The 27,703-nt window shown below is 49.4% G+C and overlaps 2 protein-coding genes across 16 annotated transcripts in view; one reads left to right on the forward strand and one right to left on the reverse strand.

Annotated features, from left to right (window-relative positions):
- The window catches only part of CSGALNACT2 (chondroitin sulfate N-acetylgalactosaminyltransferase 2), a 70,822-nt gene extending 43,152 nt beyond the window's left edge, over nt 1–27,670 (forward strand). For 2 of the 10 annotated variants that reach the window (XM_081790494.1, XM_060642094.3), the window contains 3 exons: nt 500–7,650; nt 9,104–10,547; nt 10,866–27,670. In XM_081790494.1, the coding sequence (XP_081646620.1) occupies nt 500–792 (293 nt within the window). In that variant the 3' untranslated portion in view covers nt 793–7,650; nt 9,104–10,547; nt 10,866–27,670. Of the gene's footprint in view, nt 1–499; nt 7,651–9,103; nt 10,548–10,865 lie in introns of those variants that run through there. The other 8 variants (XM_081790501.1, XM_081790500.1, XM_081790498.1 and 5 more) reach the window with 7 other exon arrangements.
- The window catches only part of RASGEF1A (RasGEF domain family member 1A), an 84,898-nt gene continuing 67,623 nt past the window's right edge, over nt 10,429–27,703 (reverse strand). For all 6 annotated transcript variants that reach the window (XM_060642105.2, XM_060642106.2, XM_060642102.3 and 3 more), the window contains 12 exons: nt 20,962–21,162; nt 18,355–18,477; nt 16,067–16,204; nt 14,978–15,199; nt 14,352–14,426; nt 13,917–14,009; nt 13,355–13,457; nt 13,188–13,267; nt 12,251–12,442; nt 11,320–11,443; nt 10,826–10,898; nt 10,429–10,541 (listed from right to left, as the gene is read on the reverse strand). In XM_060642105.2, the coding sequence (XP_060498088.1) occupies nt 10,517–10,541; nt 10,826–10,898; nt 11,320–11,443; nt 12,251–12,442; nt 13,188–13,267; nt 13,355–13,457; nt 13,917–14,009; nt 14,352–14,426; nt 14,978–15,199; nt 16,067–16,204; nt 18,355–18,477; nt 20,962–21,156 (1,443 nt within the window). In that variant the 5' untranslated portion in view covers nt 21,157–21,162 and the 3' untranslated portion in view covers nt 10,429–10,516. The remainder of the gene's footprint in view (nt 10,542–10,825; nt 10,899–11,319; nt 11,444–12,250; nt 12,443–13,187; nt 13,268–13,354; nt 13,458–13,916; nt 14,010–14,351; nt 14,427–14,977; nt 15,200–16,066; nt 16,205–18,354; nt 18,478–20,961; nt 21,163–27,703) is intronic.

The following is a 27,703-nucleotide window of genomic DNA, read 5'->3' on the forward strand; positions in this document are numbered from 1 at the left end:
GACCTGAGCCCTATTTTCTTTCTAAATTCCTTCAGTAATTTCATCCATTCCTATGGCTTTAAATCATCTGTGTGCCCATTCTCAAATGTATATGTTCAGCTTAGACATTTCTTCTCTTTTCTCCTCTGGAAAATTTTCTGTGACCCAGAAAAACTTAAGTCTCAAAGGATAATTATGTTAATTATAATAAGGGTGGTGAGATTATGGGTGATTTATATTTCCTTCTCCTTTGATTTTCTCCAGATTTTCTATATAACTTTGACGTTTACAAAGCATTCTCAAATATTTAATCTCATTTTGATACTCTCAACAACAGACCCTGCGCTCCTAGATGTCTGCTCCTAACTGACTTCCAAACCAGGATGTCAGTCTTCTCCATGAGGTGTCTTTAGGCTATACCATGCCATGTCATTTGAAGCAGAACATCTTGATCCTTATCAGGTCTGACTGTGCTCTAGCTGTCAGACAGTTATGTACAGTGTCCATTTTAATCCTGCAGGTGGATTCGACATGGAAGTAAAAGGTTGGGGTGGAGAAGATGTTCATCTTTATCGAAAATACTTACATGGTGACCTGATTGTGATTCGGACTCCAGTTCCTGGTCTTTTCCACCTCTGGCATGAGAAACGCTGTGCTGATGAATTGACCCCCGAGCAGTACCGTATGTGCATCCAGTCCAAAGCCATGAATGAGGCTTCTCACTCGCACCTGGGAATGCTGGTCTTCAGGGAGGAGATAGAGACCCATCTTCACAAACAGGCATACAGGACAAATAGTGAAGCTGTTGGTTAATGTCATCATTGGCACACTAGTCTGAACCACAAACCAGCACTATTTTTTTAGCCTTAATTCCAATTCCAGATGCAGTGCCTCTTTCAGAGAAGACATGCTTATTTTTTGTGTTCTTTCTGGCATTACTTTACTTTAAGCAGTTTAACTTGATATGGGAAGAAAAAGCAAGTGTTTCAGTGCAAAGCCTGTTTTGTGAGAATACCGTACTTTGGAATCACTGACAAATTGAAATCTGGTGTTTGCCCCAAAAGTAGTTTTGAGGTGGTTTCTACCCTGCACCCATGTTCTGATGTGTTCGGGTTGCATCTGGGTTGAGGGATGGAATGTGTTGTGCTCAGGGTGGGTCAGGAGCATCCAGTCCTGCACAGAGGACAGAGTGTTATGGAGGGATTGTGTTGACAAGGGTTCTTCACCTGCTGACCACTGAGTCAACCTGCTTTTATATTAAGACCTTTAGTCAGTTGCTTGAAGAAACCTTTTCACTGAAGCAGAGGATGACTAAATGACACATCTGAAATTCAGAATCAATCAAAAGAAATCAGAAATAAAAACGCTTAATGTTGCTTAGCTCCCTGAATGTCTGGTATTAAACAAATGAGTAATAGTGAAAATACTTAGGTTAGAATCTATGACTCATGATTAAAACTATAATGTGTTATCGTGTTCTGGATTAGTAGTCAGAGTTGCTATGGATTGTTTTAAGTAAACAAACATGGAAATGTCTTTACTAGAACATTTACTTATGTTGGAGAGCAGGTGATCTCTGGGAACATCCGTTTACATGAGCCAGGTGCTACCGGGGCCTTCTTATAGTGGTTCAGAATAGATGAACATAGTATGCTTTTGTGTTTTTTGCTTTGCATTGTCTCATTTAGCTTGAATCCGTATATATTTATTATCCTTTTTTTCCCTCATATGTTAATATATGCTACATCTGTATTTGTAATGTTATGCTACTTTGAGTTGAGAGAGAGTTTCTTGAAGAAAAACAATTTAATGAGGTATGCCATAGATTACACTGATTTGCAAAAAGAGGTGGAGGGGAAAGTAATCTGAATGGAAATCTGAATTACAGAATATTTTAGAGAAATGTATTGTTTGCAGATAGAATATTGTTTTACTTGAGGTATAAATTATGTTAATGAGACAAGATGCATAAGAAGTTGTATTCAGATAGGACTGTACTATGTTATTTATCACACATGGATCTTTTACCATACGGTCAATTGCTAGATCCAGAAATTGGAGATAAGGTGAAAGGCATGCATAGATTTTGATTTGGCTTTTAAAAGGGACCTATATTGTATCCTTCCTATTTGTACATAAACCCCTGAAAATTCACAGAAGAAAAGCCATTACTTTTTACTCAGTAAATCATACCATCTGAAATATAAATTCCAAATTTCTTGGTGCTACATGAATTCATTTTACAGTAACTCTTATGAATTATTCTTACAAGTTTTAAGTTGGGTAGCATTTAGGCTTTTTTTTTTAAGATGTATAAAATATTCTCTACAGAATTATTAGGCTATTGTCTCCTTTATATACAGTTATTTATTATGAAGACCAGTGAATTTTGGTATTTAAAGTGAGAGAACCTAATTATTTGCGAAGGTAAGTTGCATCTTGTTTTTTGACAGAATCAAGTGATTTTACCTTTTCTCCTTTTTAAAAAAAACTAGCCTTTAATTTAAAAATGGAAGCTAAGCAATGGAAACATACTGTGGCTTTGACATTAAATGGTACCAATAAAGTATTTTATTATCAAAATTTAAATGAAAATGTGATAATTTTTTTCTGTTGCAAAATACCATAAATACAGAAAAGAATATAACATGTAATTGTGTAATTTAAAGAGTAATAAAGCAAACAGCTACCCAGAGTGAGATAAAGAACATTGTCAGTGAAAGGCCTCTGTGTGCCCCTTCTTAATCACACACCCTCACCTCCCATAATAGTAGCCATTCTGATTTCTGTGATAATTTTTCACTTGTTTTTCTTAGTTTTCCCGACTATATATGTGTCAGTGTACAAGAATTTCTTTAGTAATAATGTTGGGTCATCAGTTGTGTGTACATTCTGTTTCCTTTCCAAAGTGGACCATCTTCAGCAGTGTGAGACAGTTCATTTTGCATCCTTGGCAATACTTAATTTTGTTAGGTTTATTAATTCTTGCTAATCTAGTAGGCCTTAGGCATGAATTAGAATTACAATTTGCATTTCAGTCTTTTTGCCCATTTCTATCAGTTCATAGGAATTCATCACATAACCAGTTCTTATTGGTTAACTATCTCCTCCCAGGATGTGGCTTGTTTTTTCCCATTCTTGATGGTACTTTTTCATTAATAAAAATTAACTTTAATGTGACTATTTTTTCCCTTTATGGATTCTACTTTTTATTATTGATTTATAACCTTATATTAAGGAAAGAGGGCTTAAAGCTATTGTTCTATATTGTCTCCTGAATACCTCATATATAGCTTTGCTTTTCCTAGTTAGGTCTTTAACCTAACTGGAAGAGCTTTTTATATGTGCCGTGAGGTAAGGATTGTATTACACTGTTTCCAGCATCACCTTACAATATAGTCCATATTTTACCCACTGATCTGCAGAACCACTCCCATCCATCAGATCTCCATACATGGAGAGAGGTCTGGTTCTGGGCTCTCTCTGTTCAATTAGGCTTTCTGTCCATCACCATACCCTTACATCATGGCCTAAATTACTATAACTTTATAAGAAATCACTATTTCTAAGAGCTAGTCCATTTGCCCATTCTTAACAATTGTCATGGCTACTTGTGGCCCTGGTATTTTCATATAAATTTTAGAATAAGCTAGTTAAGTTTCACAAAACTGTCATGAATTTGATTGGGATTTCATTGAATCTCTAAGATCACCTTGGGGACATTTCACATCTTTATGATACGGAGTCTTCCAGTCCTTGAACATGACATATCTATTTAGGTCTATATTGTCTTTCAATTAAATTTTATACTTTTTCACACAGTGGGTTTACATGTATTATTTTATAGATTTTTCCTAGATACTTTGCATTTTTTATGCCATTGTAACTATCTTTTTTCTTTTTTTATTGTCTATTGCTGGGCTTAGAAACCCAATTGATGCTTGTGTTCAGCAACCTTGCCAAAAACACTTAATTCTAGTGATGTATTTCTGGCTTCTTTCATATTTTTCTGTTATGCAGTCATATCTCTATGAGTAGTAAAAGTTTTGTTTCTTTTCAGTTTTTATGTCTTTATTTTCCGTGTCTTACTGTGCTTGTTGGGATTTGTTGTGCAGTGTTGACTGGAGGTGATAATAGTGGACTTCCTGCCCATGTTTCTGATTTCAAGGGGAACACTCTCAGTGTTTCATCAGTAAGTATGGTATTTGTTGAAGGTGTTTTTATAAATGCCCTTTATCAAGTTAACAAAGTTACTTTATATTACTGCATCTGTTGAGATGATCATATGTTTTTTTTCCATCTTTGAGATGTTAAATTAAGTTAATCAGTTTTCTGAAGTACCCTTGCATTCCTAGGGTAAACTCCAATCTTTCATGATAGATTATTCTTATTATGCATTGCTGGATTTAGTTTATCGTGTGTGCGTGCGCACACACACACACACACTTCATTTGCATATCTGTGTATGTATTCGTGTGTGTATGGGTGTTTATGTGTATATATATTTGAGGTGTTTTTCATCTGTGTTCATGAGTTTTTATTAAGGTTATGCTAACCTATAAAGTAAGTGATAGGTCTTCCTCCTTCTGTTTCTAAAAAAGTTTTGTAAGACTGGAATTATTTCTTCTTTGAATATTTGAGAGAACTACCTGAAAGCCACATGACCATGAAGTTTTCATTTTGGGAAGATTTCTGATCATTGGTCCAATTTATTTAATGATTATAGATCTATTCAGATTTTCTCTTTCTTTTAAAGTCAGTTTTGATTGTGTTATTTTAGATAAGGTGCAGTCTTCTAGGAATTTATAGTGATAAATTTGAAAATTTAGATGAAATATACAAAGTTGTTTACAATATCCTATTATATCTGTAATATGTACAGGATCTATAGTGATAACCCTTCTTTCATTCCAGATATTATTTGTGCCTTTTGTTTTTCCTTGATTAACCTTACCAGAGGCTGACCAATTTTTTCAGTCCTTTCAAATAACTCACTCTTGCCAGCCACGTGTGAGGAATCCAGTTGTGTCACGTTGTCCCAACATAGTATTTTCAATGTTTTCAATTTAGACCCTTTAATCTCTATTGAGTATGTACAGTTCTCTCATTTTGGTTTTATTAGTTTATTACTAGGGAAATGATATCTTTTCATGTGCTTATTGGCCACTTGAAGATCTTCTTTACTGAAATGCCTAGTAAAATTTTTTTACCTGTTTTTAAATTGCCTTTTTTTTTTTTTTTTAAATTGATTGGTAGGAGTTACTTCTGTATTCTGGATCAAGTCTTTTGTCAGGTTTATGTATTGCAAATACCTTCCCCGAGGCAGGGGACTGTTTTCATTCTCTTAATGTTATCTGTTAGTAAACAAAAGCTGTTAATTTTAATGTCCATTTTATCATTTTTCTTTCTTTTATAGCCAGTGATTTTGGTATCCAATTTAAGAAACCTTTGCCTGCTCCAAAGTAAAGAAGAAATTTTCCTGTTTTCTTTTAGATGCTTTATTAAGATTGCTTATAACTTCCCTTCTCATCTTTGTTGCGCCATTCATACTTAGATCTATGATGCATCTAGAAATAATTTATGTATATAGTGTGGGAGTCAAGAGTCAATCTTTAAAATTTCAGTGAAGGTCTGCTGATAGCAAACTCCATTTTGGTTCATAAATATCTTTATCTCATTTAAAAAAAATTTTTTGAAGAGTATAGAATTCTAGGTTGGGAATTTTTTTTTAGCACATTGATGTTATTCTGCTGTCTTCTGGCTTCAGTTATTTCCCTCATAAGTAAGTTATCAGCTTAAGGTTGATACTCCTTTGAAAGTAATCAACTTTTTTTTCCTGGCTGCCTTCAGGATCTCCTCTTTATCTCTGTTCTGTATCACTATGATATGTGTGTTTGTAGGGTTTTGGGGGTTTTTTTGTTTGTTTTGTTTTTTTTTTCTGATCCTGCTTGAGATTCTTTGGGCCCCTTGGATTATTATTGTCTTTTATCAGTTCTGAAAGATATTCAGCTATTATATTTCATTGTCTTTACCTCATTCTTTCAAAAGCTCCAATAACATGTTAGACCTATTGTTATATTCTCCGTGCCCTTTATGTCTCTTGTTTCATATTTTCCAATCTTACACTCTCGTAATTTCTTCAGAATTGTGACCAACAAATTTGGAGAAGAGCCTCTATTCGTTCTTTAAGAAATGAAAATGAATTTTTTAAATCCCATGTTTTTTATATACTTGACAACACTGTTTCCTCAACAGTGTTGCTTAAGATCCATACGTAAGAGTTTGGGGTATGTTAAGATAGATATTTAGGGGAGAGGGGTTGGTAGCCCTTCACCTTCCTCACATTATCATGACTTCCTTTCTGGGAATAAAAACAGAAATCGTGTTGGTATGATATAAGGTCACTAGCCTGTATGTGGGTAATAGGTTTTTCATTTAGAAAGTAGTTCAGAATCCCCAATTTGTGGGATTTTTCCTCATATATGTATATACTGATTAAATTTAACACAAGTGACTTTTCAGTAATGTTAGAATATATTTACCAGAACATCAGTTGTCCCTTTGAGAAGGTCACTTATAATTCTTGTGTCACTTTTCCCAGGAGATTCTGCTCTGTGGGAGAAGTGGGGTTCAGTTTCATCAGGGGTGCCACTGCAAGTACCCAGCTAACACTGACTGCTTCTAATGAACCAGGCACTGCACTTTCTGCCGTGTAACATTACAACAACCCCATGAGACAGTATTGTAATTTCATCTCAATCTTAAGAAAATGGAAGCTTTAAAAGACAAACAACTTTTCCAAGTATGCCCTGCTGAGAACTGGAAACTAGGATTCGAATCCTAATAGTTTAACTTTTGATTCCTTGCTCTTATGCTTATCCTGTCTTGCCTCCCTGGAGAACAGGACATTATTTTTATATATAGGTGTAATGGGTATATATTTCGCAAATAATCTTTGTTTTGTCACAGAAGTCTCTATGGCCTTAGGAGAGATCCTTAGCTTATTTCCTGTCACATGATGCTGTAACATAGATTTGTTCTTGAAATGTGTGTGTGAAGTGAAAGGCAGCATTCAGTCGTCATATGGTGGTGGTAGGAGCTGCACACCTTGCTGATCGCTGGCCACACAGCTACACAAGTGGCTCCTACTCAGAAAGCCAAGACTCGTGGGCAAGACGGATGCCAATGGTATAAGGTGAGAAAACAGATGGGGCCCGGAGGAGCACAGAGCACCACTCACCCTACAGAGAAGCTGTAAGGGGACTCTGGAAGAATGTGTGCGAGCACAGGACCATAGTACATTAAAGGACGTGCACTAGTGACGTGGAGGTTTGACGTGTGCAAAGCAGAGTGCACTGGGGGAAGTGGGCTGTACCTGGGAAAGGTAGGCTGTGAGGATCAGCAGAGGAGCTTCCCAAACACTCTGGACTCCCCAACCCCGTTTTCCCCTTTAGCGAGCCTGCAGAGGGACTGTGAGATCGGTTTGACCAAGTGCCCAGTGCTGCTAATGCTGCTGTCAAAGAGCCACACCTTGAGAAGCATGCCCTAGGGGGACTACTCTGTGGGTGCAGGAGCACCACAGCTAGCCAAGAGAGCTCACCATGCACTTCCAGCTCAAGCTCCACGGCCAAGACACCCACTGAAGGATGTGCTGCCCCTTCTTCAGCTGAGGTAGGTAGAAACGTTCAAAAATGACTTTACCAGGAAATGAAGAATTCCATTGAATCATAAAGACTGAAAAAGTGTCATTTCCCCAAAACTCACTTGTGCATCCTCATAGGTGTCCTCATTGCTCTACAAACACCTAAGCACCTATTGTGTGCTGTCCATAGGCCACTGGAAGGACAGCAGGTGACAAAGCCCCACAGGCCTAGCGTTCAGTACAGTGGCCACTAGGTGTTTACACCTCAAATTAGAAATTCCATTCCTCAGTTGTATTGGCCACATCTCAGTGCACAGATGTAACCAGCAGCAATGCAGGTAGAGAGCACGCCCATCACAGAAAGGTTTCTGTTGGGCAGATGACAGACACTGTACACGTTGAAAAATGAGCCCGAGTTAGCTCTGAGGGAACAGGGTAAGGTTCAGCGAACTGTAGAGCAGACCTCGTCCAGCCTGGGCATTGTTGACAGAGTGGCAGTGGGATAGGCTGGAGAGGGACAGGTGGGAGTTTGGCTTCCATTCCGGTGTCTCAATGCTTTTCTTTCACTTCCACAAACTCTCATGTGCCTTTCAACAAATCCCTTTTCTTTAGTAGTCTTGAAGGTGACTCATCACAACAGAAAGAGCCCCCATCTAGAACTGCATTCTGCAAACTGTTCTACAGAAAGATGTCAGCAGGTGCCCCCAACTTCCCTTGCCCCAGCAGAGCCCCACAGAGCCCACTGACAGTTCTGACTAGTCCTGTAGTAAAGGAGCATTTACAGTCTTACATGGGTTAAGTTTGCCAAACTTTTAGGACCATGTGATACAATCAACTAGTGATACAGTTTTGGATCTTTCCTTGAGGAAAGCAGGACCAGAACACAACTCTTCTACAACTTGGTCTTGTTTTGCATTATTTATTTGAAGCCCTTTGTCAGAATGTGTTGTGTAGGTGGGAGACCCTTGCTCCTTCTTTGAAGGGCCGTATAGGACCTAGACATCCTCACACCTCTTTGTCAGCAGCCAAGCCATCAGGCCTCACCAGCTACACGCAGAGAGCAGGCATGCAAGGGGAGCAACATGTTCTTTTATTGATGCAAGTACGTCCAGTCACACCAACAACTGACATCCTGTGTTACGGTACAGCTTTGTACTCAGAGTTCATCTCAAAATACCAAAACATCATAAGGTGTGTATCAACTCAGGAAAATAAAGTAGCAAACATAGACACTGTATCAGGTAGGTACTAGGACTGATGACCCTGTGGAGTGCACACTGACATGAAAGCTCCTTAACTCGCAAGACAAAGTGTTCTAACGTTGTATTCCAAATATATATTCTCAAGTTTTTAGCCTTTCTGTATCTCAAATACATAAACAAAGCAATATGTACTACCAAGATACAATATGTACTATCTAGAACATCTGAAAAGTGCAAAAACACTGTGACAATACAGTGTAAATAATCTTGTTCCACCCAGGGCTGAGGGCGACGTCCATATCGGATTGGGGAGCCACCCCTTCCTGAGGCCTCACCTCCACATCTCCAGGCTCTCCTAGGAGCTTTGGGAATTAGCAACTAATTAGCAACTGACCCATCCTCACTTGGGCATCTCGGCTGCAGGCTCCTGGGAAGCCAGGCATACGGAGAGAAACAAGGGTGAGTAGTTCTGAATCTGCTTGTGCAGAATGAAAGCCCTGCTGTGAGGGAGAGAGAGTCAGAGCAGATGGCCCACCTCTGGCTTTTGAGGGATCAGGACTTGCCCTCCCATAGCCAGAAAGACAGAAAATGGAGTGTACTCAAGTTTGGGTATGGAAAATACCTCCAAATGCTGGGCAGTTTTCTGTGAGTGGGCTCCAGCAGTCTGGTCTGGCTAATATTCTGTTTCAGATTCCCTTAGGGGAGCCCCCCACCCAGAGGGAAGGAGGAGGCAGTCTGCTAGAATACCGCTTTGTAAGTTGCTTCTTTTCATTTTGTACTGGAGTTTCAGGAACTGCTTTAAATGTCCCTATCCTCAAGTCTACTTTGTACCCTCTTCATTACAGCTCAGTGTACCTTTCCGTTATAGCCTGGGAAACAGACAATTCCACCACACCCTCCCCCCTTACATTTATTTTAGATTTTCTCTTTTCCTAAAATGTAGTTGAAGAACAATTTGCCAGACATATTCCAATGGAAATATGCTGCCAGATATCCCCCTGCCCCTCCCTGACCCCCTAAATCCCTGATAAAGGAAAATGAAAATGTAAACTTTGGAAAGCCTGTACTCAGGGTTTGCTTCTAGAAGTATGCAAATGAGGCCCCTTGGCCAGCCAAGCCCTTCTTGCTAGAACCTCTCTGGCCTAGGTTTTGAGGGCAGGTACTTTGTGGCCCAGGGCAGAGCTTTCCTGGCATTTCCCTGGCACTGGCTGGCTGAGGGCTAAAAGAATAGAGTGGGAGACCAGCCCTCCAGTACTCTCTAAGGCACTAACCCCGACATCAGAGACACTGGCTGGAAGGGCGTCCAAGCAGGCAGGGCTCACATTGGTTTTGGTTGGGTTTTTTTTTTTTTTAATATTTTTTCGTAAGATGTTAATAATCAAAAGTAGAAAATAAAAATCTACATTTCATTAGAATAAGATGTTATCATGGATGCCATCTCCCATGATACTCTTTCCCCACCCTCCCCGAAGCAGGGCCCTGCCCTGTTATTTAAAATAAACAAACAAAAAAACTTTTGTAAGTGCCAAAGGTTGATGCATGAAATAATTACTTTTTTTTTTTTTTTCATAAAAGTTATATACAAAATGGACCCCAACCAGTGAGGCCTCCTCATCTCAACCCTTATCAATCAAGATTAAAACTCAGTGCATGTGTGTGCTTCGTCCCGCGTCTGCAGGCTGCATCCGTGCCTTCAGGCTCTGTTAAGGAGAGTCGTCCTAAAGGTAAGCAGGGCACAGAGAAATGGTCAGGTGGTTGGCAGGCCCTTCCCCTGAGCAGGCAGAAGGCAGGCCACGCTATCTGGGGACGGCCTGGATTCAAAGATCCGGCCAAGAGGGGAAGCGTCAGCGACACTCAGACCCAAGTCCTCAGCCTCCCACCGACTGGCAGCCTGTGTAGAGACACCCCTGGCTGCCTTTCAGAAGGGCAGATCCATCACGCTCCCCAGTCCTCTCCCTTCCAGCAGACTTGGGCACGGGACTGGTCTCGGGGGTTCTCCTACCTGAGAGTCTTCCAGCTATCCTTCTCCATGTGGTTTTCAGGACCTTCACTTTCAAAGGAGGCGATGAAGAGAGCTGAGAGAAGAAGCCCCTCAGAACCCACGTCCACATGCAGTCAGTCTGCCTACCACACCAGTTGTCCCTTCCTTTCTAGAGGTACAACTGGGCCTGGGAAGGGACAGTGACTTCTGGTCTAGACCTGTCCACAGGTCTCTGCTCCCTGGGGTTCTAGAGCTCGCAGCTTGGGGACTGAGAAGCTTCCTGGTTCTGCAACACTATCAGGGGGCTTCCAGAGCCCCATCTCTCCTTGTTCTCATCCTGTCACCTACCCACAGCCCACCCTCACGTACTCAGCCCTGTGGGCTCAGCTTCCCCTGTGATCAGGCCTGCCTCCCAGGGCAACCCCCCATGAGAGGAGAGGCCCTGGACGTGGGGAGTCAGGTGACATGTACAGTGCAGGGAGGTGGATGTGCTGCCCTGGGGAGCCGGGCCTCACCTTCCTCGCTGTAGATGGGTGCCGTGAGCAGGTAGTTCTGAATCTTCTTGTCCTTCTCGAAGGGACACTCTACCTGAGTCCATGTCATGAACTCATGGATCTGTCTGGAGATTTCCCAAAATTTCTGAAGGCACAGAAGACCAACTGGATGTTCATTTGTCACCTTAAGCTTGAAATCCTTGGTTTGGGCAGGGGATGTAGGTTCCGGTTTCATTCTGTGCCCCAGCAAGATGGGACGGTGACCCTGCTCAGCTGACTTTGTGGCCACGGCAGCACTTTATGCAGCATCAGAGCCAGTAAGTGTCCCCAAGACCACTCGGTCCTGCACTTTGCCTAGGCCCGAGGCTGCAGCAGGGTCTGTGCCTCCCCCGTGCAAGACCCCAAGAGGGCCCCATCGGGGATTCCAGGCTGAGGCAGGTATGCCAGCCATACCCAGCACAGCACCACCAACCTGAACGTGTCATGATCTCATTCTCTGGGGAGCTGTAGGGGAAACGGGGCTGTCCAGTACTTACCTCACACAGGTAAGGGGTAGGAAAGAGTTGTGGATTCTTACACAGGCCCCCATAACCTTTGTCCTACCTTCCCACCATTGGCCAGCTACCCTTGGTTTCCATCTGGAATTCTGCTGCCTCCTCCCTGCTCAAGTACCTTCTTGCCTAAAGCCTTCCTCACTCCCAAACCCCCAGAAGTAGCCCCTTCTGTGTCTCCCTGGTGGGGTCAGTGTTGGGGCCACCCTTATACTTCACAAACAGCACACATAACCCACCCTGGAGCTTTCAGTCCTAAAGGCCTTTCCGCAAAGGGCCACTGCTTTTCAGCTCTAGTAGCAGATTCTACCTGCCCTAGGATAAGGCTGAGAGGTCTGTTCTGCCCTGTGTTGGGACAGTCTGGCCCCCCTCCCCTCAGGCCACAAGGGTGCTGAGCTCACCTTAAAGTTAACATGCCCATTGGGCAAGTGATTGGTATGGATTTTGTGCAGGAAGTAAATGTCCTTAACGAAAAGGTTGAATACAGGGATAACAATCTTCTCTCTGCTGCTGTTGGCCATCTGGGACCTTTGAGTGGCCCCCTGCAGGGCAGTGCGGTAGTTGCAGAAGTTGCTGGATGGGTCCATGTGGTGCTGTGGGCAGACAGGAGGACCTGGTTGGCTGTGTTCTCCCTGTACCCCTGACTTGTTCAGAATGCCCCTTCGCAGAGCAGGAAACAGCGATGGGGAAGGCATTTCCCTGCTGGGCAGCCCTGGACTGTCACCAGAAGAGACCTCCTTTCTGGGAGTGAGCACCTGGCTGAGTACTGGGTTTGGATCCAAACATGAGGAAAGTTACAGAGAAGTCTCACAGCTCACACACACCTCTTCCCTGCCCTGCTAAGCCTGGGTCTCACTTCTTTCCTTTCAAAACCTTCCTTTGCCCTTCTACTTGGACCAACACCTCCCAAAACTGACGAGCCTCTGTAGGACACATTTGCAGAAAGTAGATTCTGTGATCAAATACTTCAGGGAAGGCTGCAGGTGAACCTACCCACTCTTGGGCCACCCGGATGATCCAGGACCACAGGAACTCAAGCCAGGAAAAGGCCAGCCTCTGCTTCGACAGCATCACCCAACACCCCAGCAACACCCTGGGACCCACTTTTGTCAAACTCTTTCCTAACCACTCTCTAGAACTTGCCTTAGGCAATGCCAGTTCTGCCTAAAGTTCCAAGGGCTGAGGAGAGCTTCAGCTACCCACCTCCTAGAGCAGCCAGGCCAGCTCAACATGCCCTACACCAGATGGCACTGTGGGCAGTGGGTTCTGAGCAAGGGGGCAGAGTGGATGAGGCTCACCCCTCCTCAGGCCAATATAGGACATGGCTGAGGTGCTTACCTCCAAGACGTCAAACTTGGCCGTCTTGACTTTGGACCATGTTTTCTTCAGCCTCGCCACAGGACTGAGGTTCATGCCAGCTGCAGGGAACAGCAGGTGGAGTCAGGGTGGGGTTAGGTAGGCCATGCAGAAGCTGGATAGGAAGCCCCTGGGGCCTGGCCACTCACAGATGATGGCCATCATGGAGTTGAAATTCCCGATGTTGAAGCACTCCCGGGCCACATCAATAAAGAACTCTAGCATGCGGGTCCGGTGCTTCTTCTTCACCACCTGGAGAGCAGCCAAACAGCTTCAGGGTGAGCCCCCTACAGGAGTAACCCCCCAACCAGTCCCTGAAGAGCAGCCTAGACAGGAGCTACACTGGGCCCTCAGAGCTGTCAGACCCAGGGCTGGGGAGATGCTCATCGGCTGCAGAGGCAGGAAACGCAGCTGTAGCATTTTCGGTGCTGGGCACAGGGGCAGGAGGGCAGTCTGAGAGTACTAAGGGAGTCCCAGATAAACTCACAGAACATGCCAGGTACACTCCATGGATGGGTGTCTCATAATTACTGTGAGATTGGCTGGAGGGTAGGGGGGAACAGGGATGTTGGTGCCCCAGCAATGGAGACTTCTGTCTCCACTTTCAAAGTTTTATCATCTCAGGGGTGTAGAAGTCAGAGCCTCAGGAAGCACTGTGGGTCCAGAGAAGGGACAGTGTCACCCCACCCATATGGACCATGCAGCACTTACCCGGCACACCTCGGTGGCCACTAGCATGCTAAGGCAGTTGAACCAGTTGTCATAGGCCTCCAGGCTATAGGTCTTGGTCAGGTCCCCTCGGCACTGGGAGAAACACAACAGGTCACAGGGAACCTGAGGACCCTGCCAGCAGGTGCTGCCCCAGCCCTAACCCCAGAAATGAGCAGGAACCATGGCCAAAAGAGACAAAGTGATGGTGGGGTGTGGGCAGCTGACAGGTCCAGGTCTCCCAGGATGCCCCATCCCCAGGCTCCTGGGAACAGTGGCCCCCTTCCAGTATACAGCACCCTGAATAGCTGTCTGCTGACCCCTTGGGGCAGGCACCAGGCCACACCCCTAACATTTGGTTGTAAGGCCCCCACCCTGCATAGGTATAGGTGCTAGGCCCACCCTAAGGCCACCACAGAGCACACAGCAGCCCCTCACCCGGTGCTTGTCCCGAGAGTCCATGTGGCTGACGATCTGCATCAGGTCCTCAGGGTGAATGCTGCTGACCCTCTCCTAGGATGGGCGAAGAGGTAGCACAGGAGGGGTGATGAACCTGCCATTCTCCGGCAGGCCCCACACTCGGGGTATAGGCCATGTTTAGAGTACCTGTGAAGACCTTTCTGCAGGGGTGCACTGCAGGCCCTCCTTGATCAAGAGCACCCAGCCAGTGGCAGGCCCTGAAATGCACCCCAGGGGTCTGCAAGACCCTCCCCTCCCAGGGCTTCATGGGATGAGGTGGAAGTCTTGGGGGCAGTGGCTCCTAGGTGCAGGGTACCTTCTCAGCCCAGGGCATAGGCAAGATGAGGTGACAGGGCAGGGGAACAGGCCCTCCCCCTCTAAGCCTTTCACCTCCTGGGCCAGTCCCCATCATCCCAGCCCCTCCCCTATACGTGGGGTTGCTGTGATCCCAGGGACCCAGGAGCTGACAAGTGAGCTTCACCTGACACCCCAGTCTGACCAGCAGGGGAGGCCCTGCAGCACTATGTTGAGAAAGATGCTGGGGGTCCAGCATTGGTGAGTGCACCCCCGCCCCCATGCCAGGCAGGGCACAATGAAGCACTGACCAGCTCGATATGAGTCAGCTGCTGGGCCAGCACCAGGGGGTCACAGCACACACCCAGGATGTCCTTCTGAGTGGCTGGCGGCTTAGTCTTGAGGACAGACCCTTTGTCCATCGCCGGTGAGCGAAGCTTGTCCCGCAGCTCCTGAAGCTGGCTCCGGGCAGCCAGCGACAGCAGCAGGCTCTGTGTCATTTGGGCAATGGCCTTCTTCACTGTGCCATTCTCCTGTGGAGGTCAGGGGACAACAAAGGTGCAGGTGTGGGCCGGCAAGGCCACCACCTCTCCAGAGAAACCCATTTCCTCTCCAGGGATGTGCCCGACTTTGAATGCACTTCCCTACTAAAACCTGCCATGAGTGTTTGGGCTTTTGAAGGTAGAATGGAACACAGTGTGGGCTTCTCTGAGTACCGTTGAGGAGGGTGGCTCAGCTGGCTGTCCTGTGGGGATGGGAACGGAGGGCCAGGGCAGGGCCAGGGGTAGTCTTCTGGGTCTGAAAACCATGGTTTTCCTAATGCTCTCTAGCTGAAATACTTTTGGCCTCCCCACAGCAGGGAGGAGAGCATCTGGAAGGGCTTCCTCCAAGACCAGGAACCTTTGTTCTCTGGGTGGGAGCAGCCCCCCGAACTCTCCCTGGGCTTTCTGAGCCCTCCAGCCAGACAGAAACTGCTGAGCACACAGAGCACTTTCATTGTGGAGGCCCAGCCAGCCAGGTTTCCTGTCTCCACAGAAGGCCAGGAGGGAGCTGGGAGCCAGAGATGTAGACAGGCTCTTAAAACCTCTTACTAGGTCCCCACTCCACTCACCCCAAGCCCAGGAAAGGTGGGGCCTGGGCTCATTCCAGCCCGTCACTCGGGACACAGGATTTCCCACATGCAGAAGATGCCAAGGGCAGGTCTGGCCCATTGCTGGACAGCTGAGCAGTCTTGTGGGGAGGGGCAAAAATGGAGCCATCCAGCAGTTGTCTTGGGAGGGTGACCGCATAGAGGACCACATACAGAGCTGTCCCTGAAGACCTATCCTCCTGTGAGAGTAGACCCCCCTTCCCCAGACACATACCCAAGGGGTTCTGCCAGGGTCTAAGGAAGACCTCACCTCATCACACTGCGTGACCCGGTGGGTAATGGCCTTCAGTTCAGCCATGGCCTTCTCATCCTGGAAGTCGTAGGGGAAGGCTTCTGTCCACTCCTTTAACAGCTGCACAATCTTGGCTGAGAAGGACTTCAGCTTGGCCTGGGGTGGCAGGGTGTAAAGTCACCCTCCAGAGTGGGCACAAGATGACCAGTGGTACAAGCCTCCCCATCTCCCCCAGGTCTGCAACACCCCCACCCCCATTATCCCTCGTGGGACCTGCTCCCCAGCCCCATGCTGGGGCGAGGGTTCTAGAGAAGGACATCCCCACTCTGTCTACCTGTGGCTGTGTTGTACCTGCTTGGTTTCATATTCCCCCTTACGTCAGCATTCTTTTTCACTTAAATTTATTTTCAAAAAACTTGTCCTCTCATAACCATGACATAGAAAACTAGTTTCCTTTGCTGTAATTAGAAGTTAGCCATTTAAAATGACAACAATGAAAACCAAGGAAAATTATTAAAAATCAGAGACTCTCAGGGCACCTGGGTGACTCAGTCGGTTGGGCATCCAACTCTTGATTTCTGCTCGAGTCATGATCTCATAGTGTGTGGGTTCAAGCCCCGCATCGGGCTCTGTACTGGCAGCGCGGAGCCTGCTTGGGGCTTTGTCTCCCTCTCTCTCTACCCCTCCCCCACTTGCTCTGTATCTCTCTCTCAAAAACAAAAATAAAAATTTTTTTTTTAAATGAGAGATTCTTGCCTGCCCCCTCTCAGTTAGCAACAGGTTGGCAAGTGCCGGGAAGGGGTGCAGACACTCAGAGGCATCCCTCTCTGGACCTCCTATCCTTAAAGATGGGCTGGGCACCCCTGCCGTCACCCTGGGTCCACACACCGGTAAGGCCTGAGGAGGATGTGCCAAATGCTTGGCTGCAGTATCCCAGCGGGTCTTCAGGGTCCAGCCCCACACTGTCCCCCACACACACATGTGTCCACACCCCTCCTGTGCCCACCACAGCTCCCCAGCACTGACCAGCTCCCTGCCTGCCCAACCTGGACTGTTCTAGCTGCCCTGTGGGCCTCTCACCACCCTCCACCCCCACTTCTTCTTGCCCACATCTGCCCCCACCCCTGCTGAGCTGCCTCCAACCTGCCTGATTCTGGCCATGTCCCCAGCTGGTCCCCTAGTGATGGCTTCCCATGCCTTGGGGAGCCTCTCCCAGCTGGCCCCTCACTCCCTGCAGCCACTCCTCCTGGCCAGAGTCCAGTGCAGACGGCATCCAGGAGGCCTTGCTGATACTTCCCCAGAGGACCACACCCCACACTCAGCAGGAGCTAGAGCCTTGAAGCCCCTCAGAGGCCCTGCGGTGCATGTCACCATGAACACAGGCTGGCGGGTTCATGCCAGGCTCCTCTTAAGCTTCTGTCTCCATGCTGACCTTCAGCCTATAATTTCATCCAGCCACCCTGCTTGGACTAATTTCCACCTGTCTCTTCAGGAGCCTTTCCTAACCCTCAGGCTGTGCTCAGTGCCTGTCTTCCTGCATCCAGGGACTCCAGGAGCGCATCCCCGCATCCCTCCAACAAGGAGACTCAGTTCACAGGCCTGGGCTGCACACCTGCAGGGGCAGGTGGCCTAGCCTGGTGGAGGGAAGGTAGAGGGGAAAGTCACCAGCAAACAGGGATGGGACATGGTCTGCCACAGCCCAGACTAGGCTCTGCCAGCTCTCTGATGGCACACTGACCACCTGGTCTTCTCTACCGGACCCTGGGCTTCTAAAAGTCTCATCTGAAGCACATGCCCCAGGGACAGCCTGTGGTTTCTTGACTATCCCGGCTGCCCAAAGCCTGGCTCAAGAAGAGACAGCAGGGGCAGAGAGCCCCATTTGAGTCACTGCAAACCACTCTGAGCAGGAGTCAGCCTGCGAGTGCTGCCACCTGACCCCCACCCCGGAGGGGTCAGTGACCCAGGTCCCACTGCAGCTTTTCTTCCAGCGGGGGGTCCCGGCACTGACCAGGATTGCTGGCAGAGCTGTCTGCCGTGGCTCTCTCCTGGAAAGGGGTGTGAGTGCCCACCAAAAGCAGTTGCTTTCAGCATCCCATGAAGAGTACTCGGTCTGTGTGCACCCCATGCCGAATGGGGCGCCATGCCCCGGGGCGCCGCCATGCCCCAGGCGCATGCACCCCATGCTCCTCTGCCAAGGAGGCCAGAGACCAGCCAATCTGCCCCATCAGGGAGGGCCCCCTGCTGGGCTCAGCCAGACCTGACCTGCCAGAAGCACGGAGACAGGCAGTACCCATCTGCTCCTTTACCTTCTCAGACCCGGTCTCCAGCTGCTGCCTCTGCTCCAGGCAGATCTGCCCCACGCGGGCCAGCAGGTCATGAGGGGGGATGAAGACCCGGGAGCTCAAGAGAAATGTAAAGATGTATGTCCTCTGAAGAAGAGACAGGGAGAGAGGATGAAGAGGAGGTCAGGCCTGTGCCACCCCCTCCAGCTATGGTCACAGCCTGTCTAGCCACCTGCCGGGCCCAAAAGCACCATCCAGCAGCCATGCCTTCTCCTGCATGGTTTACTCCACCTTGAACATCCTTTTCTCTCACTGCCACCCAAATTCCTGCCTCCCTTGCAAGGCACAGATCAAACCCCACTTCCCTGCAGCTCCTGGAGGCTTCCCCGGACAAGCTCAGCTCCCAGCAGTCTTGCTCTGCTGGGATTCTCCCCCACCCTCCGTCCTACCCCAAGGTGGGAGCTAACACCCAAACCTGGATGTTGGTGGGACTCTCCCAGCCTGTGTGAGCCCATTGCCCAGCCCAGAGTGCCTCCAGGGTCAATCTCCAAGCCTTCTTATCCAGATCCTTACTGGCCTTGCCAGTGGCGGGCAGAGTGGGGCATTTTTGGACCCAGCACCCAGCGTCAGGGACTGTCACAAGCCCCTGTGCTAACAACCAGCTCTGGGCCTTATGTCCACCTGCTGTACCAGGGCCCCTCTGGCCCACATCCATGTGCCCCTTGTCCCTGGGCTGTGTGGTACAGTTTCTGAAGGGCCCTCATGATCTGGACTAAAAGGTGTCAGGGAACAGGGCCCAGGGCCAAGGGTTCTCTGAGGCCTTTTGTCTGACATGGGTCAGCACCTGGGAGACCTTCATACTGGCTCCTGCCTGCAGACAGGTTGGACCTAGGAGTGGGGCAAGATGCTTGAAGCTCTTCTGGGGACTCTACCCCTACATCGGTGCTGCAGGCTGGGGGGCCTGGGACCCTTTGCCCTCACCCTGGGCCCAGGGGCAGGTCTTCCTTGTTCCAGCCCAAAGCAAGTGGGCCATGTTTGCTGGGAAGCGCAGGCCTTGCAGATCAGGCCTCAAGGCCTCAGGTCCTCACTGCCCCCCTGCAGCCTTCAGATGCCACTTGAGGAGATCCTCCTGGGAACAGCAGGGGTTCCTCCAACCCCCAACAGACTTTCCATGCCCTGTCCCCAGGCTGTGTAGCATGGGTGCTCAGGGATCCCAGCTGCGTGGTGGCCCCCTTCTAAACAGATGGCTCAGAAGTGTGATGAATGTCACCCAGGCATCACACCTTGGAGTTCCTAGCCAAGGCAAGAAGAGAACCCAGGGAGGAGCTGTGCATTTCCAAGGAGCACAGAGACTCGCTGGTGTGTGTGTGCATCCCCAGCTGCCCACATACACAGGAGAGGGGGACAGTGGGGGGAGGGAGGGAACCCAGGAGCTTGGCAGAGAAGCTGATGCCCAGCTGGACTCTGCCGGCCCTATCTCTGCACTCGCACCCCTTTACTCTCTCCTGGAAAGCAGGGGGTGATCCCAGGGCATAGTGTCTGGGGGAGAACACTGGGTAACAGCTGAGGAGGCCCCTCAGGACACACCTAAAAGAGAAGTAGCTCCTCCCACAAGGCCACAGAACAGTTCTGGGGTTGGAGGTGCCAGCCCCTGGGAGGCTGATGCTCTGCCCTAGGCTTCTTCAGGAGACCTGACCCTCAGCTGCAGTGTCTGCACCACCAATTCCAGCCCCAGCCCAGCTTTGGGAGGGTTTTCAAGCAGCATGGAGTAGACAGCCCCAGGAGGAAGGTAGGAGGCCTGACGTGTTGGGGGGGTTGTGCCAGGAACACCCAGAAACTGAGTTGGCTCCAGCACCATTGGATAAAAGCTGGAGAGTGGATGGGGGCAATTCCTCCCCGACCCTCCCATGCAAGCCTGTGTCAGACGCCAAGGCCAGCAAGCACAGCTCTGTCCTCAGGAGGGAGGGGGCACCTGGAAGGGGACTGTTGCAGCCTGGCCCTCCAAAGGGAGCAGGCAGGCCCAAGACCACTGCTGCTAAGAGATGTGACCTCTCAGAGGCAAAAGGGAAGCCACACATGGCAAGGGAACTCTTTCTGCCTGTTCTAAGAATGTACCAGTGGCATCTTGAAATGAAGAGGGGGATCCGAATTGTAGTGGAAGGCCAGTCCTGCCCACGCAGGCATGTGCCGTGGGGTCTGCATGCTGGCTGGGCATCGCGGGGCTGTCCCTCTTTATTCTGGACCATGGCATTTCATGCACAAAACAAACTTCCCAGCTGGGTGGACCCTCACCAGGACCCCAAGGCTCCAGTCTTACTCCTTAGACTCTTCCCTAAGGACCCTGTTCAGAACTCTGACCCCTGTTCCACCCCTTGTGTATCTGCTTCCTTGTGCCACCAAGGCTATCTCCCAGCTGCCTGGGGTCAGCAGGGACATCCCTGCAGATTCCTCTCCCCTGCAGGGGCAGGAGGGCAGAGCAGGAGGTAGGGCTGAGACTCCCTGATGGCCTGCCTCTCCCCTGTTGCTCTGTCCAGCTCTGTCTGGGCCTCCCTTCCCATCCCCGAAGCAGCTGCCCCTGGAAGCTAGGTGACCCCGAACAGTCCCACCCATCTCCAGGCCCCAGGCACTTACATCCGGGTAATAGTCCACTGTGGGGACCAGGTGCTCCATCAAAGCCTCTAGGGACCCAGAGATGAGGCGTCCCTCTTGGAAGACGAGGTCCCCGGAGCTGCTGGCCCCACTTCCTCGCTCCCCCATGCCGGGCAGCACCTGTCCACTACAGCTGGGCCCAAGTATGCTGGAGAAGACGACGGACGTCTGGGGCATAGTTTCCTGGGAGAGAAGAAAGAGGCGTCACAGGCCTGGTCACCCGCAGCCTGAGTGCAGGTGCACAGTGAGAGCCCCAGCAGGGCCAGGAGGGGCACCCCACCCAAGGGTGGGCATTGAATGGCAGCTCAGATGGGCAGGCAGATTCCTCAGCAGCCCTACATTCACTGAGTGTCTGAGAAATATTTCTTGAACACCTGCTCCACGCATACCAGGTCTCATTCCTAGAACCTAGACACACAGAACCCTGCCTCCTGGGGTCACATCCCAGTGGAAGAAGAGAAACTATGGAGAAAAACAATGCCCGTAGGAGAAGGATCTGGAGCATTTCAGGGTGGTCACGGCAGCCTCAGGTAAGATGGTGTTAGTCATGCAGCCGCCCGGAATAAGAAAGGAACATTCTAGGTATAAGAGACAGCAGGTGCAAAGGTCCTGAGGCCAGTGTGTGTGGAGGGAAGGAGCAGGGAGAGTGGTCTGAGTAACAAGCCAGACCCTGCACAGTGTGGGCCAGGGGGCCATGTCTATTCCTCTGAGACAGGAGGCATGGAAGCTCTGAGCACAAGAATGACTTGACTCAGGGTGAATGTCACTATTTCTGCTATGCGGAGACCCAGCAAGGAAAGGATCGGAAAACCAACTGGTGGGTTTTGCCATAACCCAGGGAGGGATTGCTCAGGTCAGGGGGTAGCAGAGGAGGGGAGCAGGGTCAACTCCAAATGCTGCAAAAAATGGTCTCAGGCCTGAGTGATTGATCAGCACGGGAAAGGACGTGAGAGTGGGGTTTGGAGAAAGATCTGGAACTTCATTTTGACATGCTACGTGTGAAGTGCCCATTAGATGCACATGTCAGACAGCAGTCTTGGGGGTGCTCAGTGGTCCCACAGTGGCCTGGCCTGTTATGGCCAGGAGGCTGAGGGTGCCCACCTCACCCTGCAGCAGAGCCTCTTAGTGGAAGTCCTCAGGAGGTCTACAAGAGTCTGCAGCCCTCCTGGGCCTCAGTTTCCCCTTGCCCAGGGGGCGGCACCTGGGAGGTGCTGCGTGGGGATCAGAGTGAGGAGCGTTTGCCAGCCTGAGGCCTCCGAAGCTAGTGCCCACGAGTCTACTCTCCCTCCTGCCGGCCAGAGTAGCCTGCCCTGCTAGCTTGACCAGCCTCATCCTCTCCCCACTTAGAGGGCAGGCTAGGCTGGAATAGAGCAGGGCCTTCCTGCGCCCTCTCCCACGTCGGGAGAGCACTGGCAAGCAGGCACCACCACCCCAGCACCTCCATCCCCAGGCCACCATGCTGCCCTGCCTCCCAGGGGCGGAGGCTACCTCCTCATGCTTAGGGGCCTGGGAAGTGCACACACTCTCCTTGGGCTCCCGCAGCCCTGAGCACTCACCTTGCTCCTGCTGCTGGGCTGCTCCCAGCCCTAGCCTGCTTTCTGACTCAACCTGGGGCAGGCTTCTGAGCCACTGTGGCCTCAGTTTCCCCACTGTGCAGAGCAAACAGTAGCCCTGATTATTTTACTGCCATGAGAGGGGCAGTGAGGTGTCTACACAAGCAGATCTGACTTCCAGGCCACAGCACATCAGCTGTGCTTCACGTGAGAGAAAAGGGGCACTCGGCCCAAATGACCTGGCTTCCCTGCCACACACACCTGAAGGTTGCCTTGGAATTCTCACAAAAATCCTTCGTAAGGAGAGTAAGAACTCAAGGAAAGCCCCTGAGGTTGAGGTGTCCGTGGTCCCCAGGCTCAGCTGCCTCACTTGGGGATGGGGTTTCAGACTCACAGAACACTCTCCTCAACACATTAGAATGCAGATTCTCAGGCCCTGCCAAGTCAGAAACTCAGGGATGGCCCTTGATCTGTACCTTGACAAGCTGTCTGAGGGGTTTCTGAGGCTGCCCGAGTCAGTCAGAGAGCTACTGACTTGGGTAAACCCTTCATTTTTCAGATAATGAAATAGTGGGAAGAACTCAACTGAGGAAATCCTAAGAGTCCCAAGTGCAGCCAAGGTGTCACCACCTCCAGGAAGCCTCCCTGGGTTAATCCCTAGACTGCTGACTGCAGGACTGATCATTTGCTTTCGTGCTCTCCTGCCTAGCCAGAACCCAGCCCATTAACCATTCGTGGGATAGAATGACAATGGTGGGCTCCCCAGCAATCCTTATCAAAATAACACCAGCATTCTTCACAGAGCTAGAACAAACAATCCTAAAATTTGTATGGAACCAGAAAAGACCCGAAATAGCCAAAGCAATCTTGAAAAAGAAAACCAAAGCTGGAGGCATCACAATTCCAGACTTCAAGCTGTATTGCAAAGCTGTCATCATCAAGACAGTATAGTACTGGCACAAAAACAGACACTCAGATCAAAGGAACAGAATAGAGAGCCCAGAAATGGACCCACAAACATATGGCCAACTAACTTTTGACAAAGCAGGAAAGAATCTCCAATGGCACAAAGACAGTCTCTTCAGCGAATGGTGCTGGGAAAACTGGACAGCGATGCAGAAAAATGAACCTGGACCACTTTCTTACACCATACATGAAAATAAATTCAAAATGGATGAAAGACCTAAATGTAAGACAGGAAGCCATCAAAATCCTAGAGGAGAAAGCAGGCAAAAACCTCTTTGACCTTGACTGAAGCAACTTCTTACTCGACACGTCTCCGGAGGCAAGGGAAACAAAAGCAAAAATGAACTATTGGGACCTCATCAAAATTAAAAGCTTCTGCACAGCAAAGGAAACAATCAGCAAAACTAAAAGGCAACGAATGGAATGGAAGAAGGTATTTGCAAACGACATATCAGATAAAGGGTTAGTATCCAAAATCTATAAAGAACTTACCAAACTCAACACCCAAAAAACAAATAATCCAGTGAAGAAGTCAGCAAAAGACATGAATAGACATTTCTCCAAAGAAGACATCCAGATGGCCAACCGACACATGAAAAAATGCTCAACATCACTCATCATCAATCAAAACCACAATGAGATATCACCTCACACCAGTCAGAATGGCTAACATGAACAACTCAGGCAACAGCAGATGTTGGTAAGGATGTGGAGAAAGAGGATCTCTTTTGCTCTGCTGATGGGAATGCAAACTGGGACAGCCACTCTGGAAAACAGTATGGAGGTTCCTCAAAAAACTAAAAATAGAACTACCCTACAACCCAGCAATTGCACTACTAGGCATTTATCCACGGGATACAGGTGTGCTGTTTCGAAGGGACACATGCACCCCCATGTTTATAGCAGCACTATCGACAATAGCCAAAGGATGGAGAGAGTCCAAATGTCCATCGATGGGCGAATGGATAAAGAAGATGTGGTATATATATATATATATATATATATATATATATATATATATATACACAATGGAATATTACTCGGCAATCAAAAAGAATGAAATCTTGTCATCTGCACCTATGTGGATGGAACTAGAGGGTATTAGAGCAAAATTAGAGAAAGACAAATATATGACTTCACTCATATGAGGACTCTAAGATACAAAACAGACGAACGTAAGGAAAGGGAATATAATAATATAATATAAAAACAGGGAGGGGGACACAACATAAGAGACTCTTAAATATGGAGAACAAACAGAGGGTTACTGGAGGGGTTATGGGAGGCGGGATGGGCTCAATGGGTAAGGGGCATTAAGGAAGCTACACCTGAAATCATTGTTGCACTATAGGCTAACTAATTTGGATGTAAATTTAAAAATAAATAATTTAAAAAAAAATTTAAGTATATTTTCAAAGCACAATTTTGCTACAAAACATGAAAAAAAAAAAAAGTGGGCTCCCCAGGCACCCTGACGCCCTCAGCTGCTCTTCTGTGCCATTGCTGGCTCCCAAGGGGACCTAAGTGCCAGTCCTTCACCTGAGGCCCATGCACTATGGGGGGTCTTCCCCAAGATCACACAGTTCCGGGTTCAAAAGGTGACCCAACAATGGTAACCTTGGTGAGTTGGGCCCCAAGATTCTTGGTCACAGAGATGGCGTTTTCCTGAGCCGCCAGCCCCTCCCACCTTGGGGGCAGCAGGGGCTCCGGTCAGGACGGGCTATGGGCAGGCATGCTCAAGTACTCCACTAACTCTCACGGCCGGTGCCAGATCCCACACAAAGCAAGGCCACCCTGTGTCCAGCCTGCAGGGAGACCCACCCCAGTGCTAGGGAGGCTGCCTCAAGCCAGCCTGGGGACTCAGCACCACCCCCTGCTGCCCAAGACGGACCAGCAAGCCAAGGAGGCCAGGGTGCTGAGCTCTGTGCTGGACAGCAGTCCACAGCTGCACCCTGGGGAGCCTCAGCACTCACTGTCACTATGGACAGGTAAGGGACAGAAGTTCAGGGTGGTCACCTGCCCCGGGAGGGTGGGGCCCAGTCCATGTGTCCCAGGCAGCCGCTGGACTGTGCTTCCCCCCGACCCTGGCCAACCCAGGAATTATCACACCGTTACTCCCCCAGGGCTCCCTGCCCTCATGGGGGCCTCAGTCCTCCAGTGACTGCATCCCACCCACGTCCCGCCCATCACAGCCCAGAAGGCCACAGGAAGGAGCAGCCAGGAGGGGCCCATCTCTTCGGCTTGGGGTGGTGGCCCTTCCTGCAGCATCTGAGCTGAGGACCCCATAACCGGACTCCCCAACTGCACAAGATCCCATATTGCTCATTTTTCAATGACATCAATATAAGTGTACGTAAATGCACAGAAACATGTGGCCGTCCATGACCACACTAGTTACAGAGTTTACTGCAAGGGAGCTGGACAAGGAGGAGACTTCCACTTTCCTTCTACACATTTGTAAACTATTTGGTAACTTTTCTAAATGGCACATCTATTTTGTCAGTGTTAAAGCAACTTTGTTTTTCAGTACAAAGAGGCTGAGTTTTGAGATCAGCAGTTTTCATAAAGGCATGTTAAAGAGGCTGGGCCTGTGAATGGAAGCGGTCACTGCCGCGGGGCACCTTCCAGGCAGGGCCCACAGGGGCTGCGTGGGATGGCCCCAGCGCCTACCCTGCCCTGGGACCCACCCAGAGACGCTGCCTGGGGCTGGGTCTCCATGACCTGGTGTCCTGCCCACGTGTCCTCCTCTGTCCTCTCCTCTGTGCCCTGAGTCCATGGGCCTCTCAGAGCCCCTTCTCTGCCCCCACTCAGTCCCTAGCGGAGCCTCCCCCACCAGCCCTGGGCACTAAGGGGGTTCTGGGCTCTGTGCCGAGTGGGCAGGGATTTAGGGCACCCTCAAGTTTGAATCCCACTCTTCAACGGCCAGCTCCTGGCCCCTGGACAAGTGTCCCTAGCCTCAATTTCTCCAGCCATTAAATGGGAATGAGGGCGACCCCTGCCGAGCCCCCTGCTCAGTTCTGCCGGCCACCCCCACCTGGCCCCGTGGTCCCTTCTGTTCTTGCCCATGGGCTCCTCCTCCCAATCCCAGCACCAGCAGGCATCGCGATCACTGGCCACACCCCTGTGTGTCCTCCGCACCCCTCCTCGGGAAAGAGCCCGAGTGGAGCCTCCAGGATACCTGGGCTCCTGTCTCAGTGGGGAACACACAGCAAGCGCAACCATAATAAGAAACGATACGCTCTGACTACCTCACACGAGCCATCAGGGACACTAATGCCAGCACCAAGTCAGCTCATTAATCCTCACAAAACCCATTATTCTCCATCTGCGGCAGAAGAGGACAAGGCACAGAGAGACTAAGCAACTGGCGCAGGTCACACAGCTGGATTGCCGCAGGGCCAGGATGGCAACGAAGGCAGTCAAGGGGACCTGAATCTGAGCCTGGCTCGGCCACTTGCAGCTTGTCAGGATCCTCGACCTCCCAGAGCCTTAATCTGCCCACCTGTGGAATGGGCAGAGGGTGCACTACTTCAGAGATTTGCTGGGAGGATGAAATGGGCACTTGGGTAAAGCATCGCACAGCAGACATGGGATCACCTCCCCATCCCGGAGGAGCCACCTCCCCAGATATGCCTACTCAGCACCCCACACAGGCCATGTGGGTCGTCTGGGACAAAGGAGCACTGGATTCTTGTAGACACGCAGGCCCCCAGAGAGCCCGGGCCTACACGGATGCTCGAGAGCGGGTGCCAGCGCGTCAGCACCACCGGGGGGCTTGTGGGAGTGCGCTCATCCTGAGCCAGAACTCACCCTTTCTCGGGAGATTTAGATCCTCTTCTAAAGTATCGCCGCTGCTTCGAGTGGGGCTCAACCAGCAGGACCTTCACCTGGCGGCTCACTAAGATGTAGGACCTGGAATCCCAGCCCAGGCCTGCCGGCTCAAGGCTACGGTTTGTTTTGTTTTTTTTTTAATTTTTTTTTTAACGTTTTATTTATTTTTGAGACAGAGAGAGACAGAGCATGAACGGGGGAGGGGCAGAGAGAGAGGGAGACACAGAATCGGAAACAGGCTCCAGGCGGGGCTCGAACTCACGGACCGCGAGATCGCGACCTGAGCTGAAGTTGGACGCTCAACCGACTGAGCCACCCAGGCGCCCCTCAAGGCTACGTTTCTGAGGACACACTTGTCCCTTTGAGAGCGTTAG

The sequence above is a fragment of the Panthera onca genome, chromosome D2 (assembly GCF_046562875.1).
Source record: "Panthera onca isolate mPanOnc1 chromosome D2, mPanOnc1 haplotype 2, whole genome shotgun sequence".
Classification (NCBI taxonomy): domain Eukaryota; kingdom Metazoa; phylum Chordata; class Mammalia; order Carnivora; family Felidae; genus Panthera; species Panthera onca.